At 47.1% G+C, this 18,735-nt stretch overlaps 1 protein-coding gene across 6 annotated transcripts in view; it reads right to left on the reverse strand.

Annotated features, from left to right (window-relative positions):
- FAT1 (FAT atypical cadherin 1) overlaps positions 1–18,735 on the reverse strand; it is a 121,645-nt gene that overhangs the window by 101,322 nt on the left and 1,588 nt on the right. For all 6 annotated transcript variants that reach the window (XM_040243106.1, XM_040243104.1, XM_040243105.1 and 3 more), the window contains exon 2: positions 1,758–5,040. In XM_040243106.1, coding sequence (XP_040099040.1) covers positions 1,758–5,022 — 3,265 coding nt within the window. In that variant the 5' untranslated portion in view covers positions 5,023–5,040. The remainder of the gene's footprint in view (positions 1–1,757; positions 5,041–18,735) is intronic.

The raw sequence follows: 18,735 nt of genomic DNA on the forward strand, positions 1-18,735 counted from the left end.
CAGCCCACCAGGCTCCTCCGTCCATGGGATTTTCCAGGCAAGAGTACTGGAGTGGGGTGCCATTGCCTTCTCCAATACCACATAATAGAAGTATGTAATTCACTAGAGAAAGAATCCTCTGAATAAACAAAAACACATTAAAAATTGTGTATCCTCTGAAATCACTTATTTCTAGGACAATAATTACATTTTTCATGTGCTGTTCACCTATTAGACATGGAACTGCATACTCGGGTGGGTACTGACTGAAGAACTTATCTGTGGTATTACTGAATAAAAACTTGAAGATTTAAAACAATAAGAAAAAAATATGCCTTTTAGAATGGACATATTCGTAAAGGAAATAGCAGTGAGATTAATAAACAAACCGAAGTCCGTCTGTGGCTGATGACTGCTGGGGTTACCCAGTTTCCCTTTATTTCCCCTAGCAGTTTCAGAAGGCAGGACATTCAAAACAAAAATAACCTTTAATTTACTCATTCAATCTTTTACCCTGTAATAAGCAGCTTCTATCAGGCAATATCTGGTGGGTGCTGAGGATACAAAATACCTGCGCTAGAAGCCTGTCCTTAAAGGTAGTTTTGTTATGAACTGTGTCTCCCAAGATTCATGTGTCCAAGTCCTAAATCCCCAGTCCCTCAAAACATGACTGTCCTTAGAGACAGGGCCCCAAATGAGATAAACGAGTTAAAACGAAGTTAAAATGAGGGGGCGGTCCCTCATACAAAGAGATGAGGACACAGACACAAACAGAGAGGTTCGTGTGATGTCACAGTGGAAGATGGGTCAACTACAAGCCAAGGAGAGAGGGCTTGGGAGAAACCTACTCCGCCAACACCTTGATCTTTGACTTGGCAGCCTCCGCAATCGTGAAAAAATAAATTTCTGTTGTTTAAGCACCATGTCTGTGGCAGACCTTTGTTATGGCTGCCCCAGCAAACTAATAACACGGTTCACGCGCCAGCAGGGGAGACTGACATATAACTATAAAATCCATGAAAAGCAGTTAAATTAGAGGTATGTACAAAATGCAAAATAATAAATATATACTCTAGCATAAATGACTGTCCTGGATGTTCTGTTTTTAGGGCCTCATTCCAGGAGGAAGGATGTATAAGAGAGCATTGCTACTACTTCCAAAAGGCATTAAACAACAGACGCTAAGACGTTATTTCACTTTATCCCCACAAAAATCTTTCAGTAAATTGGAGTGCCCCCATCTTATAGGTGGAGGAAGTCAATTTTAAGAGGATATTCAATTTGTCCAAGACCATCAAATTAACAGCTGAGACAGCCACAATTCAAAGCCAGGTCCCTCCAACTCAACCTTCTAGAGCCTACATCTGCCCTTCAAATGAAACTTAGAGAACGTGCGCGGTCTTCTCTCTGTAGGCTCCCTTATTCGCAGGTGTGCACTAACGTCTGAATAGCATGCTAGGTAGCAGAGTGGTCGCTTATGTCTGCACCTGCACCAGCTGGAAAAACTTTGGAAGGGCCTCTCAAGAGCTACAGAAAAATCACAGTGATGCTTTTGATAAAATACAGAACAAACCTGGAGATCAGGATCAGGGGTCATGATTTCAATTCAGGTTCCTCTGGTTCCATACTACACAAAGACACAGGCCACGGGACAAAAAGCACGGATGTGCATTGCGCCCTAGGGGCCAAAGGGGAACTGTGAAGGAGTCAACACGGGGGACATTGACTTGAGAAAGAAATGAGAGGGAAGAGCAAGCCAGCGTGAAGAGAACACTCACCTGTTTCTTCATCTATTCTGAAAACACCAACACCAGAGCCATCTCGAATGGAGTAGTGGATCTCCCCATCTCGTCCCGTGTCCTCGTCACGAGCGGACACCTTCATGACTGAAGAACCAATAGGGGCGTTTTCTTTCACCGCACCCTTTTCCACAAAGCTGGGAAACACCGGTGGATGGAGGTTCTCATTCACGTCGATGACCTCAACTTCAACGTAGCAAGTGGAAGACAGAGAAACGGGCTTCCCTTTGTCTTTGGCCCTCACCGTGAGGTTATACACCTGCTTCTTCTCAAAGTCCAACTGCTGTATGATTCTCACGGCTCCGCTGAGCTTATCCACATCAAAGTTTCCTTCTCCGTGGTCCAGGAGACTGTACCTCACTTGACTAGCTTGACCCAAATCAGGGTCATGGGCCTCTAACCACATGATTATGGTCCCCTCCGGAAGGTCCTCTCGAACTTTCACGCGGTAATTAGGGGGAACAAACTTGGGCGGGTTGTCGTTCACATCCTCTAACGACACTTTGAGAATCACGGTGGAGAGCAGCTGGGGTTCTTCCCTGGCTTGATCCCTGGCTTCAATCTTTAAGTAATGCACGTGCTGCTCCTCACGGTCCAAGGGGTTCAGGATTTTAACCACGCCAGTCATGCTGTCGATTGAGAACTTGTCTGTGTCCGTGAGAATAGAGTACCTCACGTGTCCATTTGGCCCCAGGTCTTTATCTGTGGCTTCCACCTGGATGATTTCACTATTTATCTCTTTGTCTTCACTCACTTCAACAAAGTAGCTCTCCTGTAAAAATTCAGGTGGATTATCGTTGGCGTCCAGGACTCGGATCTCCAGCAGACGCCACGCCGCCCTCTGTGGCAGGCCCAGGTCAGACACTGTGATGTTCAGGGTGTACCTGTCTGTCGTCTCACGGTCAAGGGGAGACAGGATTTTGAGCATCCCCGTTTCCATGTCCATAATGAAGCAGCTATCTTCATTTCCTCCGGAAATGGCGTAGACCAGCTTCCCGTTGAAGCCAGTGTCGAGATCAGTAGCATTCATGACAAGCAGGCTGGAACCCACAGGCTGGTTTTCCTTGACCTGGATCCCAGCTGGAAGAGTACTTGTGAACTGGGGCGTGTGAGCATTGACAGAGTGGGAATCAAAGAAGACGTCCTCGACCTCCCCCTGGTTGTGCAGCTTGTTCGCCTGCAGGAGTTTCTCCGCCAGCATTTTGGCCACGCCCGTCTCCTCACACTGCAGGCTGACTGGCTTGCGAAGGGCAGCCACGGTCATGTTGATGTATAACGGGGTAGCAAAATTCTCTCCATCTGTAGCCGTGATTCTCAGGCTGTGAAATGACACCTTGGCCCCTAAGCCATCCATCAGAGACTGCTTTAATGACAGTACCCCGGAGTTGGGGTTCAAGCTGAACAAGTCCAGTTCATTTCCAGCCTCAATCTGGTATCGCACTAACTGAAGTTCATCGGCATCGATAGCAGAGACGGTAGATATCTGCTCCCCGACGCCCAGATCCCTGGGAATCGTTCCTTCACAATTTATCTTCTCGAACAGGGGTGTGTTGTCATTCAAGTTATTGAGAGTGAGGGTGGCAAGAATCTCAACCTCCCGGCGGTAGGGCGAGCCCCAGTCTGACGCCCGAATCCTCAGAGTGTAAACTCGTGGCATCAGCTCATAGTCCAAGTTTTCTGAAGTACTCACGGCGCCTGTGAAATGGTTAATGACGAACGGCACGTGATTTAAGTTCGCAATGCTGTAAGTCACGTACCCGTTCTCACCCTCATCAGGGTCTACAGCGCTCACACTCATAACCGTGGTACCAATGGGCACGTTCTCGTCAAAAGATGCTTTGTAGGCTGTCTGGGTAAATTCCGGAGGGTGACTGTTGGCACTCAAGACTTTAACCAAGACTCTGGTAGAGGCTTTTCTGTCGCTGGTTGTGACTTCGAGTTCAAAATGGGATGCCTGCTGTCTTTTCAGGGGCTCTAAGATGGAAATGAGACCAGTGTTGTGATTCAGACTGAATTTAGCTTTTCCAGGTGTGCTTTTAAAAACATACTTCAAATGAGGATAGCTAGGCGTGGCTTTTACCATGACCACGGGTGTGTGGGGAGGAGCAAATTCGCTGATTTCTGCTCTGTAAACCTCCTTCTCAAACCTGACCGGCCCCGCTTTGAACCGCGGTGAAATCACATGGATCACTTTCACAGAAGAGAACTGGGGAGGAGTTCCTTTGTCTTTCGCCTGGAGCGTCAGGTTGTAGCCAAAAGGATGACTGTCCCAGTCGATGGTGCCAACTGCTTTGAGCTTGTATTCTCTGCTCCCCGGAGAGGACCTCACTGTTCTGAACTGCTGAAGGAGGTCTCCCGCCACGATGCTTAAAGAAGCGACCTCCCCATTGGCGCCCTGATCACAGTCGTCCACAGTCACGATGGCGTACGTGGGGTCCCTGTCCAGTTCGGAAGGTGACGAGGTCACGGCTGATATCACGGGGGCACATGCATTGGCCTGCTCTACGTGAACCGTGAGCTTGGCCATGCTGCTGATGCCGCTGCTACCGTACAACTTCATGCCGCGGTCCACGGCGAGAATCTCCATCTCGTAGACACTGGTCTCTGTGTAGTCAAGTCTGCCCGTTAAAACGATGGTGCCACTGGTGGGGTGGATGGCAAACATGTCTGTTCGGTCTTTGAAACTGTAGTAAAATTCTCCATTGGTGCCTATGTCTGCATCCGTGGCGCTGACTCTCGCGATACTGGTCCTTATGGCTGTGTTTTCAGGTAGAGACACGCTGTACGAGGTTGGGGAGAAGAGGGGTCTCAAGTCATTTGTATCCAGTACTTGCACCCTGACCTTTGTTCGTGCTTCAGCGTTAGTATTTTTTTCCACTGCTTTGACAATCAACGTGTACTGGTCTTTCACTTCTCTGTTGAGAATAGCTGTATTTCCTCCTTTGGTCCTTATCCTCAGAAAGCAAAAGTCTCCAAGAACATACTCTTCAGCTTTGAACAGGTTTTCGTTGTCTCCTGAGATGATTTTGTACCTTAACTCCCACAGTGGATCTGTCATGTAAATACCCATCTTTACGGGATGCCCCACATAGGTTTTCGCTGCAGAGTTTTCATGCACTGTGACGTTGTACTGGAAATGTGTGAACTGCAAGGGCGTCTGTTCCAGCGTTCCGCTTCCATCACCATCTCCGAAATGCTGGAGGAGGCGCAGCAGAAGCAGAAGCGAGGCCAAGTGCCTCCCCATCGCTTAACTGTCAGGCACCTACGAGCCAAGCAAATAAGAAACATTACTTCAGGGAAATGAACAAAAAGTGTACATTTTTTCTTGAGGCTTGTTTCAGACCTCACATTTTAATACAGCATTTGCCATCTACACAGAATATGAGTAAGTGCAATGGTTTTCCAATAGAAGTATCAACACTGCTAATATTTCTAGAATTACTAAGGTCAAGAACAATTTTCAGTTTATTGACTCCAATGATCTTAATGACCATCTGCCAGCTGTAACAACAAAATTTATTCCTGCACTTCAACCTTGAAGGCAAGTATACTGCTGCCGCTGCTAAGTCACTTCAGTCGTGTCCAACTCTGTACAATCCCACAGACAGCAGCCCAACAGGCTCCCCCATCCCTGGGATTCTCCAGGCAAGAATGGGGTGCCATTTCCTTCCCCAATGCATGCATGCATGCATGCTAAGTCGCTTCAGCCATGTCCGACTCTGTGCGACCCCATAGATGGCAACCCACCAGGCTCCTCTGTCCACAGGATTCTCCAGGCAAGAATACTGAAGTGGGCTGTCGTTTCCTTCTCCAGAAGGCAACTATAACTGACTGCTAAAAAGGTACACAAAGGTCCGTCTAGTCAAGGCTATTTTTCCAGTAGTCATGTATGAATGTGAGAGTTGGACTATAAAGAAAGCTGAGTGCTGAAGAATTGATGCTTTTGAACTGTGGTGTTGGAGAAAACTCTTGGGAACCCCTTGGATCGCAAGGAGATCCAACCAGTCCATCCTAAAGGAAATCAGCCCTGAACATTCATTGGAAGGACTGATGCTGAAGCTGAAACTCCAGTACTTTGGCCACCTGATGCAAAGAACTGACTCATTTGAAAAGACCCTGATGCTGGGAAAGATTGAAGGCGGGAGGAGAAGGGGACGACAGATGATGATAAGGTTGGATGGCATCACCGACTCAATGGACGTGAGTCTGAGTAAACTCCTAGAGTTGGTGATAGACAGGGAGGCCTGGCGAGCTGTAGCCCATGGGGTCGCAAAGAGTCAGACACGACTGAGCGACTGAACTGAACTGAAAAACGTACACAGTGAAGACTGTTTCCATTTGGTGTGGGTGTGTGCATGCTCAGTCGTGTCTAACTCGTGACCCTGCGGACTGGGGCCCACCAAGCTTCTCTGTCCATGGGATTTCCCAGGCAAGGATACTGGAATGGGTTGCGATTTCCTTCCCCAAGGGATCTTCCCCACCCATACGTCTCTTGTGTCTTCTGCGCTAGCAGGCAGAATTCTTTACCACTAGTCTTTGTTTATATTTACTTACATGAAGTGAAAAGTGAAAGTGTTAGTTGCTCAGTTATGTCTGACTCTTTGTGACTCCATGGACTGTAGCCCACCAGGCTCCTCTGTCCATGGTATTTCCTAGGCAAGGATACTGGAGTGGGTTGTCATTCCCTTTTCCAGGGGATCTTCTTGACCCAGGGATTGAACCCAGGTCTCCTGCATTGCAGGCAGATTCTTTACCATCTGAGCCACCAGGGAAGCCTACATTTCCTTATATACAGTAAATTAAGTGCTCAAAACCTCATGAACTTAACACTATTACAGTTCGGACAACTAAATCAGAACACCCAAAAAAACTCTCAATGGTGGTTTTATATAACCTCCCATAATGATAGCTTACAATCTCATTTCAAACTTTATCCTGAAATTATATTTCTTTATAAGAATGATTAAGTTCACTCCCTACATAATACAAGGGTTTAGCATCTCATTTGGCACTATATAACTATTTAAAGGTATTAAAATAATTATATCATCAAGTTTAATACTGAGGTCATTTCTAAACCAACAAACTGAGCCAAAAAAAGTCTGTTCAGAAAGAGAAGACCAAGCACTTGATGTCCAACAGGAGCTGCCCTCCCTCAACCAGGGACATGGATCTTGGCATCAGCACTGGGGTGTTATGACTGCTACCCACAACCAGTGCTGAGAGGGCCCACTGTCTTCAGGGCTCTGAATAACCTGTCCCCTGAACACAAAACACAAACACATGGAAAACTAAATCATCTAAGCAACCACATGCAGAGGGGCCGGATGAGCAAGATAGCAAGCACTGCAGAGGGTCCAAGGGTGAAGCGGGAGGAAAGAGGACATTTGAGAAAGGGGTGCCTGAACCAGTGGGAAGGCAGCCAAGACCACTGGGTTGGAGCCTGGCTGGGAAGCAAGACAACTACCTTCAGATCAACTGTTTCCCTAGGGGCCGACATCATTCACTTGGTAAATCAAGGCAGCTTCATAAGAGGACAGGATTGTGGCCCTGAAAAGGACCTCTCCGATGAACACCTGGGAAATGGGACTGCTCCCCAAGCTGAGAGAAACAGCAGGCTGGAGGGCTGGCCAAACAGCCAGGGGAAATTAGCACGGCAACTTAGATTCAGAGGAGCTTAACTCAGCGACCACCAACTTTGCCCCATGAGTCATTTCATTAGGGAAAAAAAAGGAAAAAGCTGATATGCTGAAAGCAATTAGACGCTTAACTGATATTGAATCACATTGAAGTTGGGCAGCCTAACTTGTTCTTTAGTAACTACGTCTTCTCACCAGATCAAGTCAGGAAAGAAGACAGATTTTGGGCCTCTAGAACAACTGGTATTTAAACAAAATAAGGCAATCTTTTCCCAAAACTCTCTCATAATTTGGTCCACAGATCTAATACTCAGGTATCTAATACTCAGGTATCGAGAACCCAATGGTAGACAGACTGCTATGCTGCGCTCAGTTGCTCAGTTGCATCCCACTCTGCGACCCCATGGACTGCAGCCCACCAGGCTCCTCTGTCCATGGGATTCTCCAGGCAAGAATACTGGAGTGGGCTGCCATGCCCTCCTCCAGGGGATCTTCCAGACCCAGGAATCAAACCGGCATCTCCTATACTGCAGGCAGATTCTTTACCAGCTGAGCTACCAGGGAAGCCCCAGACTATGCTAGGTACATGCAATTCAACAACTCATAGAATTATTTTAAAAGGCAAAGATCCTGATCCTGAGGTATTTACCAACCAGGGATAAAATGTAAAGAAAATGCTTTAAAGAACCATTAAAAAGTTGATGTTTGCACAAGCACTTTTATTTTAGAACACAATGTTACTATCAACAGTATCCACTTTACAACAAAATATCAATCCACGATTCTACTGCAAAATATTTTTGCTTAATTCTACAAATAAAATATTATGGAGTCATCAAAAAGCGTAAGAGAGTACTCTATACACTGACATGTAAAGATCTCTAGATATAGTAACAGGGAAAACTAAACCAATCCCATTTACGTTTGCAAAATGGAAGGGGAGATAAATACGTGCATGGTTCATGGATGTGCTTAAAAATGACTGAGAAATTCTGAATGGATAAGAAGTAAACTGTTAACAGTAGTAATAGTAACTTCTAGAGAATAGGCAGCTGGGGGAATGTTTACACCTTCACTTTACTATGTGAGTTTTTAACATATACATATATACACATACACACACACACTATCGTGAATTCACTTTTCTTTCGTTATTGGATTCATTCAACACCTCTTTAATGAACATCTACCATACCTATTTTCCCCGATGGCTCAGCAGATAAAGAATCTGCCTGCCTATGCAGGAGACACGGGTTTGATCCCCTGGGAGTAGGAAACAGCAGCTCATTCCAGTATTCTTGCCTGAAAAATCTCATGGACAGAGGAGCCTAGTGGGCTCAGGTCATGGGGCTGCAAAGAGTCAGATACTACAGAGCATGCAGGCACCACTGTGCTGGACCACCATGTCTGGAACAGTTCTACATGCTGCTGATACATAAGTAAACCAAACTATCAACTCCTCACGGAAGGTACAGTTCCTGGTGAGAGACAAACAAACATGGAAACAAAGAGTCTATCAGATGCTGATGATGAGTGCTAAGGAGAAAAATAAAGCAGAAACAAATAGAGGCGGTAGTCGGAAACAAGGAAGGCAAAGAGAAAAACGACGCGAGTTTCTCAACCTCAGCTGCATTGACGTTTGGGGCAGATAATTCTTGACTGGAGAAGTGGGGCTGTGGAGCAGAGAGCTGCCCCAGGCATCCTTTGGTATTAAGCCTGCTCTCCACCCAACTAAAAGCCTACAGCCTTTCCTCCCTGCAACCCCAGCAAAAGAGATGTCTGCAGACAGTGCCAAATGGCCCCTGAAGCTCAAAGTCATGTCCAGGACAAAAGTGTTAGTTAGAGAAACCACAAAGAAACAGATTGCGGTGGCTTGGCACAGTGGGTGAGAGGGGAGAGTAGCAAAGGAGATCCTTTCTTTAAGTATGCCCGTCATTTTACAATACCTTTAGATTGTCAAAAAAATTACAAAGACAGCTTCCTCACTGACAACATCTCACCTGATGATGGTACCCTTGTCACAACTAATGAACTAATATTAACACACTGTTAGTTACTGTCTAGTCCCAAAGCCCTTTGTCTGTCTCAGGATCCCAGCCAAGACAGCCACGTTATATTCAGTCACCATATCATCTCAGACTCCTCTCGACTGTAACAGTTTCTCTGATTTGCCTTGTTTTTCATGACCTTGACACGTACTGGTCAGGTATTTTGTAGACTGTCCGTGGACTGGAATTTGCCGGATGTTTTTCGCATGATTAGACTGGGGCTATGCGTTGAGGGGAGGTTGAGCGGGGGCGGGGGGGGGGGTGCCACGTTCATCACATCGCTTCGGTGCTGATGCTGACCTGGTCACCAGGCTGCAGCAGGGCTTGTCTGCTTTCTCTGCAGTGGGAGACTCACTCCCTGCTTTCCCTACTATACCCTTTGGAAGAAAGTCACTACGCAGTCTAGCAGTCAGTGGTAGAGAGTTCTGCTACATAAATCATTTGGAGTTCTTCTGCAAGGGAGATCTGCTATCCTCTCCTAATTATGTCTTTATCATTTCTTCTGATCAGTGTGGCTTCATGCATAAAGGGTGATTTGTAGGACTTTGAATGCTATTAGTACTACAAATAAAATGAAAACAGGGGAGTGGCATGCTGGAATCTAGACAGCATATTAAAAAGCAGAGACATGACCTTGCCAACAAAGGTCCATCTAGTCAAAGCCATGGTTTTTCCCATAGTCATGTATGGATGTGAGAGTTGGAGTATAAAGAAAGCTGAGCACCAAAGAATTGATGCTTTTGAACTGTGGTGTTGGAGAAGACTCTTGAGAGTCCCTTGGACTGCAAGGAGATCCAACCAGTCCATCCTAAAGGAAATCAGCCCTGAACATTCATTGGAAGGTGAAGCTGAAACTCCAATATTTTGGCCACTTGATGCGAAGAACTGACTCATTGGAAAAGACTCTGATGCTGAGAAAGATTGAAGGTGGGAGGAGAAGGGGATGACAGAGGAGGAGATGGCTGAATGGCATTACCAATTCAATGGACATGAGTGAGTAAACTCTGGGAGTTGGTGATGGACAAGGAGACCTGGTGTGCTGCAGTCCACGGGGTTGCAAAGAGTCAGACATGACTGAGCAACTGAACTGAACTCAAAGTGAAAGGGCTGCTCAGGTACGAGGGTGACAAAAGAAGGGAGGGTGGCCGGGATAAAAGCTGGAGGGAGACCAGTTAGAAGACACTGTACAGGTTAGAGACCCTGGTGGCTCTGCCCCAAATGTGGTCGTGGAGGGGGCAGGGAGGAGGGTGACACTCTGGATCCATTTCAGGACCCGCTGATGAACTGGAGGGTAGGGGCGGGAGGAGAGAAAGGGGGAGACATCCAAGAAGATCCTGGAGACTGTGTGCTGAGCTGGAAGTGGGCTTCAGGTTCTGAGAGGGAAGCCTGAGCTGAGGTGAGGAGCAGATTTTAGGGAGCACAATTGGGGGTTCAGCTTTGGACACATTAGGACAGAAATGCCAACTGTTATCCAAGTAACTGATTTCCCGTTGGCAGTTAGACTTGCAGGAGAGGCCCAGCCCTGGAGACAGAAGCCTGACAATGGTCAGAATGTGGAAGATGCTATTAATACATTTAAAAGCAGAAAACTAACTGAGCTCACCCGCGAAGAGGACACCGACAGACAAGAAAGGAAAACCAAGGCCAGAGAGCTCTGCCATCCTCCAAGACGGAGGAGACAGAAGACAAGAGGAACCAGCCCCTGGGGCAGAAGCAGCCAACAGTGGCGTGACTATGACATCGCTAAGTAAACGGATCTCCCTGAACATCTGAATCCTAACAGGAGGACTTGGAGATGACCCATCTATCCTGGCTGGTGCCCTGCTGATCCCCACACCACGGGCGCCCTGGACACCCCCACGGCACAAGGAGAAGGCTCAAGATGTCAAACCACTCCAGCTGTGCTTCCCCACAGCATCTCCGCAGCCAGCAGCCCCTGCAGCCTCCGCCGCCTCCCACGTTTCCCTCCCAGCTGGGTTCCCATCACCTCTCGCCCTTCACAACTCACCCACCGCAGTTCTCAGGGAACACACCACAGCTGGAATCAACGTTTTTGGCCATGTTCATAACACAGACCTCTTAAAATCCTGAATTCACGCTGTAAACTTGGCTAATACAATGCCACTGTAATCATAATAAACTATTAAATGAAAGGCTTTTCATCAGAAAGAAAGAAAAAAAATCCACTTTCTAAGAGATAGTGTTATGTTGTTGTTGCTTGGTCACTAAATTGCGTCTGACTCTTTGAAACCCCATGGATTGTAGCCTGCCAGGCTCCTCTGCCCATGGGATTTTCCAGGCAAGAATACTGGAGTGGAGGATCCAGTATTATTCCACTTTGGAAGCATTCTTCTCCAGAGGATCTTCCTGACTTAGAAAGAATGGAACTCATCTCTCCTGTGTCTCCTGCGTTGGCAGGCAGATTCTCTACCACTGAGACATCAGGGAAGCCCAGGAGATACTGTTAACCTTACAGTAATTTAACCAAGAACTGTGAACTCAGGTTTCACCTTAAAATGCCATGATCAAAGAAACTGTGGCTACTACTCTATGTAAAACAAACAGCAAAGCTGGAGAGCGCGTGTGTGTGTGTGCGCACACACACACACACACACACACACACACACACACACACACACACACACACACACACACACAAAATCTTAGAAAGATACCAATACCATTTCATCTAAAAAGTACATTATTACCTGGCGCTCGTGCTTATGAAAATTAAACTCCAAAAACCATTTTAGCCAAAGGCTACACTTTTTATATTTAGAAGGTGATCACACTATTTGAACACACAGTAATCCAGGATTTCTTCTGTGCATTTTCCAAAGTGAAAACAAAGAATGTTTATCTAGTTCAGCCTTTAGGAAAAAGGGCCTCAGGTGGAAAGCTTAAGGTATCTTTAGCACAGATTTCTGAAAATCCATAAATAATAAAGATCTTTTTTCTGGTAGAAGTCAGGTATTAACACATTCATGTTTCTTCATCAGCAAGACTTCCATGGAAAGTGTTTCCGTCAACTCCTGTGACCACACAGGCTTCACACAACAGAACACAGCCCTATGCGGAGAACATACTGCCTAAGTTTTAGATCAAGTATCCAGATCAAGTATTTAGATCTGAATCTTCTGAATGAAGATCCGGAAGTGCTAGGTGGGACTTGACATGATGCAATTCATACATTCTATTAAATATTGCATATTTATTATTCAAAGTCACAACTCTTATGCATACTATTAGCCATTCCAGCCCTCTATCTAAGAGGGAAGCAGGATCAGACTCTCCATCCCACATACGATAATAAAGTTACACAGAAATATTCAAGAATTTCGTGTTTTCCCTCATCTTACTCCTATCTTCTATCCACCTCAGTGAGAACGTCACTAAAACTCAACTTATTACTGAAATTTAGAGCTTTCTGTTCAATTTGAATAGGGTCACATTTTAAAAGCATCTTCTAGAGATGTCTAAATAGCGAGGAAGATAACTGTTTTCAAAGAGAACTGTCATGAAGTTGTCAAAAGACAATAAGGAATGTAAATGACTCTAGCTTTTTAAAGATACTGTATATTAAATAAATGTTTAATGATCTCTAAAATCACTTAACAGGAGTCAATAAAGAGTACTGTCTGTCTTACAAAGCCTGCTTGTTACTCAGCTATAACCAATTCACTTGTCAGCTTCCAGATGACATTCACAACAGGAAAAAACCCTGCATTTTTCTAATAAATTATAATAGCCACAGACAGTAAGTTTAAAAGCCTTCATTCTCAACACTGAAAAATGAATGGGCAAGTCTTGTTTATTCCTGGGTGCATACTAAATCCTTTTAAGCCATCTTTATACTTTTTGTCAGTAAAAATGGGGCAGGGGGTGGCACTACCAACCCAGAACTGGTATGTTTTGGTCTTTTTTTCTCGCCATTCATCAAACCACAAATCAAGTTCACAGCTAAGATTTCTACAACTTGCTTTGCATCTGTGTCCTCTCTCTGAATTATTCCCTCCTGGATTCCCTCTTCCTGCAAGACCTCACCCTAGCCTAATACCCACCCAATCCCAGATCCCTAGCTCACTGAAGCGCTATGACAGACTACACTGACCCGGACGGACGTGTCTTATCACGCTGGAGATCACTGTTCATTTGGCCTTCTCCCCTGCTGGACTGTAAGCTTCTTGAGAGCAGGACACCTGATTGCTCACCACTGTTTACTGTATCTGGCTCAGTGTTTGGCAGAGGAGATCCACAGTTGTTCAGGTTCATCAGTGGACAGATGGACGAGGAGCAGGGATGGAAAACAGAAGGCAGGACCGAAGGGAGGCTGCTGGCAGGGGGATAAGGAGGAATAACATGGGAAATTAACTCTTCCATCACTGTAAACCTAACAGAAAATCCAGGCACAACCACTAGGCCAGTAACAGTACTACAGACAGGTGCCCTGAAGAAGGCTCTAATTTCCAGCAGCTCAGAAAGGGGTCACCATCTACCTCAAAATGCTTCCAAAGTGGCTATGGGCAACGCAAGATCAGTGAGCTTATTATGAAGTATTATGCTTGAACATTATATGAAGATAAGAATTAATTACTGATTTTCCTAAGTGGTCTGTAGAAGACATTTAATTATAGACTTATTTCCATATATATAATAAACCTTTCGAGGTAAGCCAGAATTTGGGCAATATAATTAAATCTCAGACTTAAAGATGATTTTTAAAACTTATATGCTGTGAAATAGTCCTCATTTAATTCAATAGACTTTTCAAATAAAAAGTTGCTTTCAGACATGACAAGAGGAAGAAACAGCAACTTACTGATGTTAGTTAAATGAATCATCTGCATTGCTCACTTCAAACACTCCTTACCAGTGCCTAAGGACAAACTAACACTTGCAAATTGAACAATTAGTTGAGACAAAAAGACATACCTTGGCTTCATCAACTATATAATTTGGTCAAAAGAAAGCTTACCTATTACAGTTTCCTACTCATAACGATTAAATAGACACCCAGCCTTCCAGCTTCCTGCTATTAAATCAGGTCCTTTAAGCCATAAATTACGTCACGGAGACATTTAATGCAACAATAATGCACTAATTTGATTCGGTTTACTGATTCCATGTAAAATCAGCCAAACTTCGGTAGGAAAACAGGGATAAGAGAGTTTAAAAAAATCTGTAACATCTCTTTCACTTCTAGCATTCAAACAAATGACTACTTCAGAGATGACATCGGAGCTAAGTCCAAACACATACACTAGCAAGGCATGGGACCGGGGCAAGGAAAACAGTATTACTTTGTACATCATTTTTAGAGTCCTCTTTTGGCACTTGTCCATCACACGGATTTAAATGGTCTATTAACATGGTGGGAACCCACTAGGAGTACTTGTGTGTGTGTGTGTGTGTGTGTGTGTGCGCACGCGTGTGTGTGTGCGTGCGTGTGCACGTGCGCTCAGTCACTAAGTCATGTCCGACTCTTGGCAACCCCATGGACGTGCAGCCAGCCAAGTTCCTCTGTCCATGGAATCTCCCAGGAAAGAATACTGGAGTGGGTTGCCATGTCCTCCTCTGGGGTATCTCCCCCACCCAGGGATCAAACTGGCAGTCTCCTGTCTTGGCAGGCGGATTCTTTACCACTGAGCTACCAGAAGTACTTTTAGTGACTAATTAAGACACAAATGAATACATATACAGGAGGCCTGAAATATTTTATTAAGTCCTCTAATAATCTTACTTCCTTTCAGAATGCCAAAGAATTTGGCTCATTTAAGGTATTCATTTTTCAAGAAGCGGATACACAATCACACACTTTACTCAGATCAAACCTTACAATGAATGTGTTAAACACCATGTTTGACATAACTCTAAGTTATATTCCTTGCTGTTTTTAAAAATTATGGAATGTTTTAAGAGCTTTTCATCCATCTTAAAGCTTAAATAAATAGCAAAGAAAAGTGTCAGTCACTCAGCCGTGTCCGACTCTTTGTGACCCCATGGACTGTAGCCCGCCAGGCTCCTCTGTCCATGGGATTCTCCAGCAATAATACTGGAGTGGGCAGCCTTTCCCTTTTCCAGGGGCTCTTCCCAGCCTAGGATGGAACCCGGGTATCCTGCATTGCAGGCAGATTCTTCACTGTCTGAGCCACCAGGGCAGCCCTATAGAAAAGAAAGGGAGATGGTAATTTCACTTACGGAACTAGACCTGTCAGAAAACACTGAAGATAATGCCAAACATCAGCATTAACCTATACAGCTGGAGAAACACCTATGTACTTGGATTTTATGAGTAACTGCAGTGCTGGATATGTTGGAGAAGCACAACTAAGAGTAAACTGAAAAAACAGCACCATCATTCAGTTTTAACACGTGCAGCTATCTTCTTAAAACTATTGAAACCTAACTCTGAACATACCTTAAGAATTGGCTTTTGTGAAAAATATATAAATAATTGAAGATCACTTTCGTTTTAGATATTTTCCAATTTTCATAATCACTGTAAAGAGCCAAGCTTTAAAAAAAAAAAAAAATCCTCTACTAGGCCCTTAACAAAAGCTATTTAATGAAACCACAGTTCAGACACATGCAGAAAGAAAGGGAAAAAAAACAACCTCTAACTGCATAGAAAATATTTATTAGTTTACTTTCCTAATGCATACAATTGCGTCCTTGTCTTCAAAGCTCCGCAGTTCACATCCGTGGGAACAAAAATATCTTCAGAGACTAGAGAAAGTTAGCTTCCTAGAGGAAAGCAGGGACAGGAAGAAAACGCACGAAAGAACCAGAATCTCTTCCTTTAAAAAAAAAAAAAACAACCTTAAAGTTTCACTTCCAAAAAAGCTAGAAACACCCTGACATCACAATTGCAAGTGTTTAGTCCGGAGATTCTCAACCGCACCTATTCTAACTACCTTCAATCAGCTACTACTCAAACCTCCGGGCAGCACTCCCCCCAACCCCGCCAGGGCACGAAACATCCAAGGAAACCGGCGACTCCATTTCAAAAACCCCATCCCTCAGCAGCTGGCCTCTCCTCCCATCACACCTACGCCGTGAAATCACTCGCGAATGGGAAGCAGCAGCCGCGGAGCGAGATCGGCTAGGTCCTCAGCAGACACGCGTGCTACCGGAGAGGAGAGAGCGCGGAGCGCGCGGGTGAAGTTTCCGAGCTCCGGCGCGCAGGTTATCGGCTCCGCGGGCGCCCGGAGCCCCGCGCTGCAGCCGCCGCTCAGACTTCCAGCAATGGCTCCGGGGGCTAGAGCCCGAGCGGCGCGGGGCGGCCACCCGCCCGCCCGATCCAAGCGCTTGGATCGTGATTACCCAGGCAGGTCACGTTGCGAATTACCCGCTCTCGCCTCTCCGCCTCCCCCGCGCCACCCGCTCGAACCCCCGGGGCCTGCCCTGAACTTTCCAACGAGCAGGCGCCTGGGCACCTACCACCCATCCGGGGGGTCTCTTTCTCTCCATTCCGTTCCCAGGCGCCGGCGGGGCACGATCCTGGGCTGGACACTCCCGGGCAGGAGTCCCCCCGACCCACCCCCGCCGAGCCGGGTGGAAGCCCTCCAACCCCGCAGCAGCAAGGTGCCCGACCGATCGGCCGGCGATGGCACCGCGAGCGCCGCCGCGCCCCTCGCCCATAGTCCCCGGGTCCCTTCTGGCCTCCTTCCAACTTACCGCAAAGTTGGCCCCAAGTGGCCGCCACAGAGTTCTCGGGGGCGCGCGCCTCGCCGCCTCAGCGCGCCCCCGGGCGGGATCCGGGTCGGGCAGGCGCCTGGCTGGGGCCGCCGCGCCGCATAGTGTCCACGCGAGCAGCTCGCCCGCGCTCTCCGTGCGCCCCTGTTCCAAGGCAGCGCCCGGCGGCCCCCGCGCGCGCCCCCCTCTCCCAGGCCGCCCGGCGTAGCCCCCCACGCGGCTCACGCACCAGGCGCGGGAGATATCCCTCCGCTCCCGGCCACGCCCGCTCGCGCCGGCGCTCGTTTCTCCCGCACGGAAACTCTCGACCCTACTTTACCCGGGGCGGCCGGACATCCCCAAGCTCCCCGGGCCCTCGGGGCCGCGAAGCCTGGCCAAGGGGTCAGGGAGCTCCAGGCCGCTACAGTGACCGGTTCCTTGCCAGGAGATCAGTGAATGCCCAGGAAGATCTAGCGACACCGCGAGGAGAAAACAAATCGCTCTAGCGCCGAGGTTAGTTACGACCAGCACAGATTTGTGCAAGGAATTAATATGGAATGTTCCCTGCTAGGAGAGGGGAAACATTAGCTTAGCTCCGAAAAAAAAAAAAAAAAAGTAAGCTATGGGTTTAAAGAAAAAGCTTCCCACGCCTCCTCTCTCCCCCTCCCCCGCGACCCCCCTTTAGATTTCCGAGTACCTTGAGGGAATTCCTAAATCTGCATTTGAATGCTGTGGTTGCAGGTCTGCCCTAGCTCGGCGGAATCAACTCTTAAAAAAGGTCTGAAAAGGAATGCAGTTTGATGGGAACCTACTTCCTTCTTCAATCTACACTGAAACCCCGGGAAAGTGAAAACGCTTCCTCCACGACCTCTTTGTGCAGAGGTTAGACTGCGGAACCTCCCAGGCCCGGGTTACGAACCCCAAGGCCGGCCTCCCCCGGCGCACGCCCCCGGATCCCCAGGGCTGCGGGGACAAAAGGCAGCTTGTGCCGCCTCGTGCTCTTTCCCACCCGGAGAGTACACCCCGCAAAGCGTGAACGCAGTATATCGTTAAACTCCAGGTTCTTTAGGGAAAAGGGGAAACCTCGGGGAACCCCACCCCCCACCTCCGCGAGCCCGAGCGCGCAGTCGGGGTATCCCGGGGCCGTGAGCCCATCCTCGGCGCGGGCAAAGCTCCAGGCGCCGGCTCAGCGCAGCCCGGAATGCTCCCGGGCGTAGAGAAACAGCCTGGGGAAGAGGGCGGACGTGACCTCGGAAAGTTTGTGGAGCTAGAATACGTTAACACTGTGAGGACAAAGAGAGATGATTTCCCCAGAACCGGTGGAGGGGGCTGCTGGAGGAACTACCAGGCCGATGGGGGCGAGGGAGTCTAGGGTTAAAGAGGGAACTGCCTTAGTTCAAAGTTAATGCAGCCTACTCTTACTCCACCTCAAAGACGGTGATTAGAAAAAAAAAAGTGTCTACCAGGTCGTGGCTGGGAAGGAGAAATCACGCCTGCAGAATGAGTGTGCTGATTCGCGGCACTAAGAGTATGTAGTGTATTCCCGGCGTATTATTTAGAATACACACAAATTCACACATCCAGCAAACACCATCA

The sequence above is a fragment of the Oryx dammah genome, unplaced genomic scaffold (genome assembly GCF_014754425.2).
Source record: "Oryx dammah isolate SB20612 unplaced genomic scaffold, SCBI_Odam_1.1 HiC_scaffold_7, whole genome shotgun sequence".
Taxonomy (NCBI): Eukaryota; Metazoa; Chordata; class Mammalia; order Artiodactyla; family Bovidae; genus Oryx; species Oryx dammah.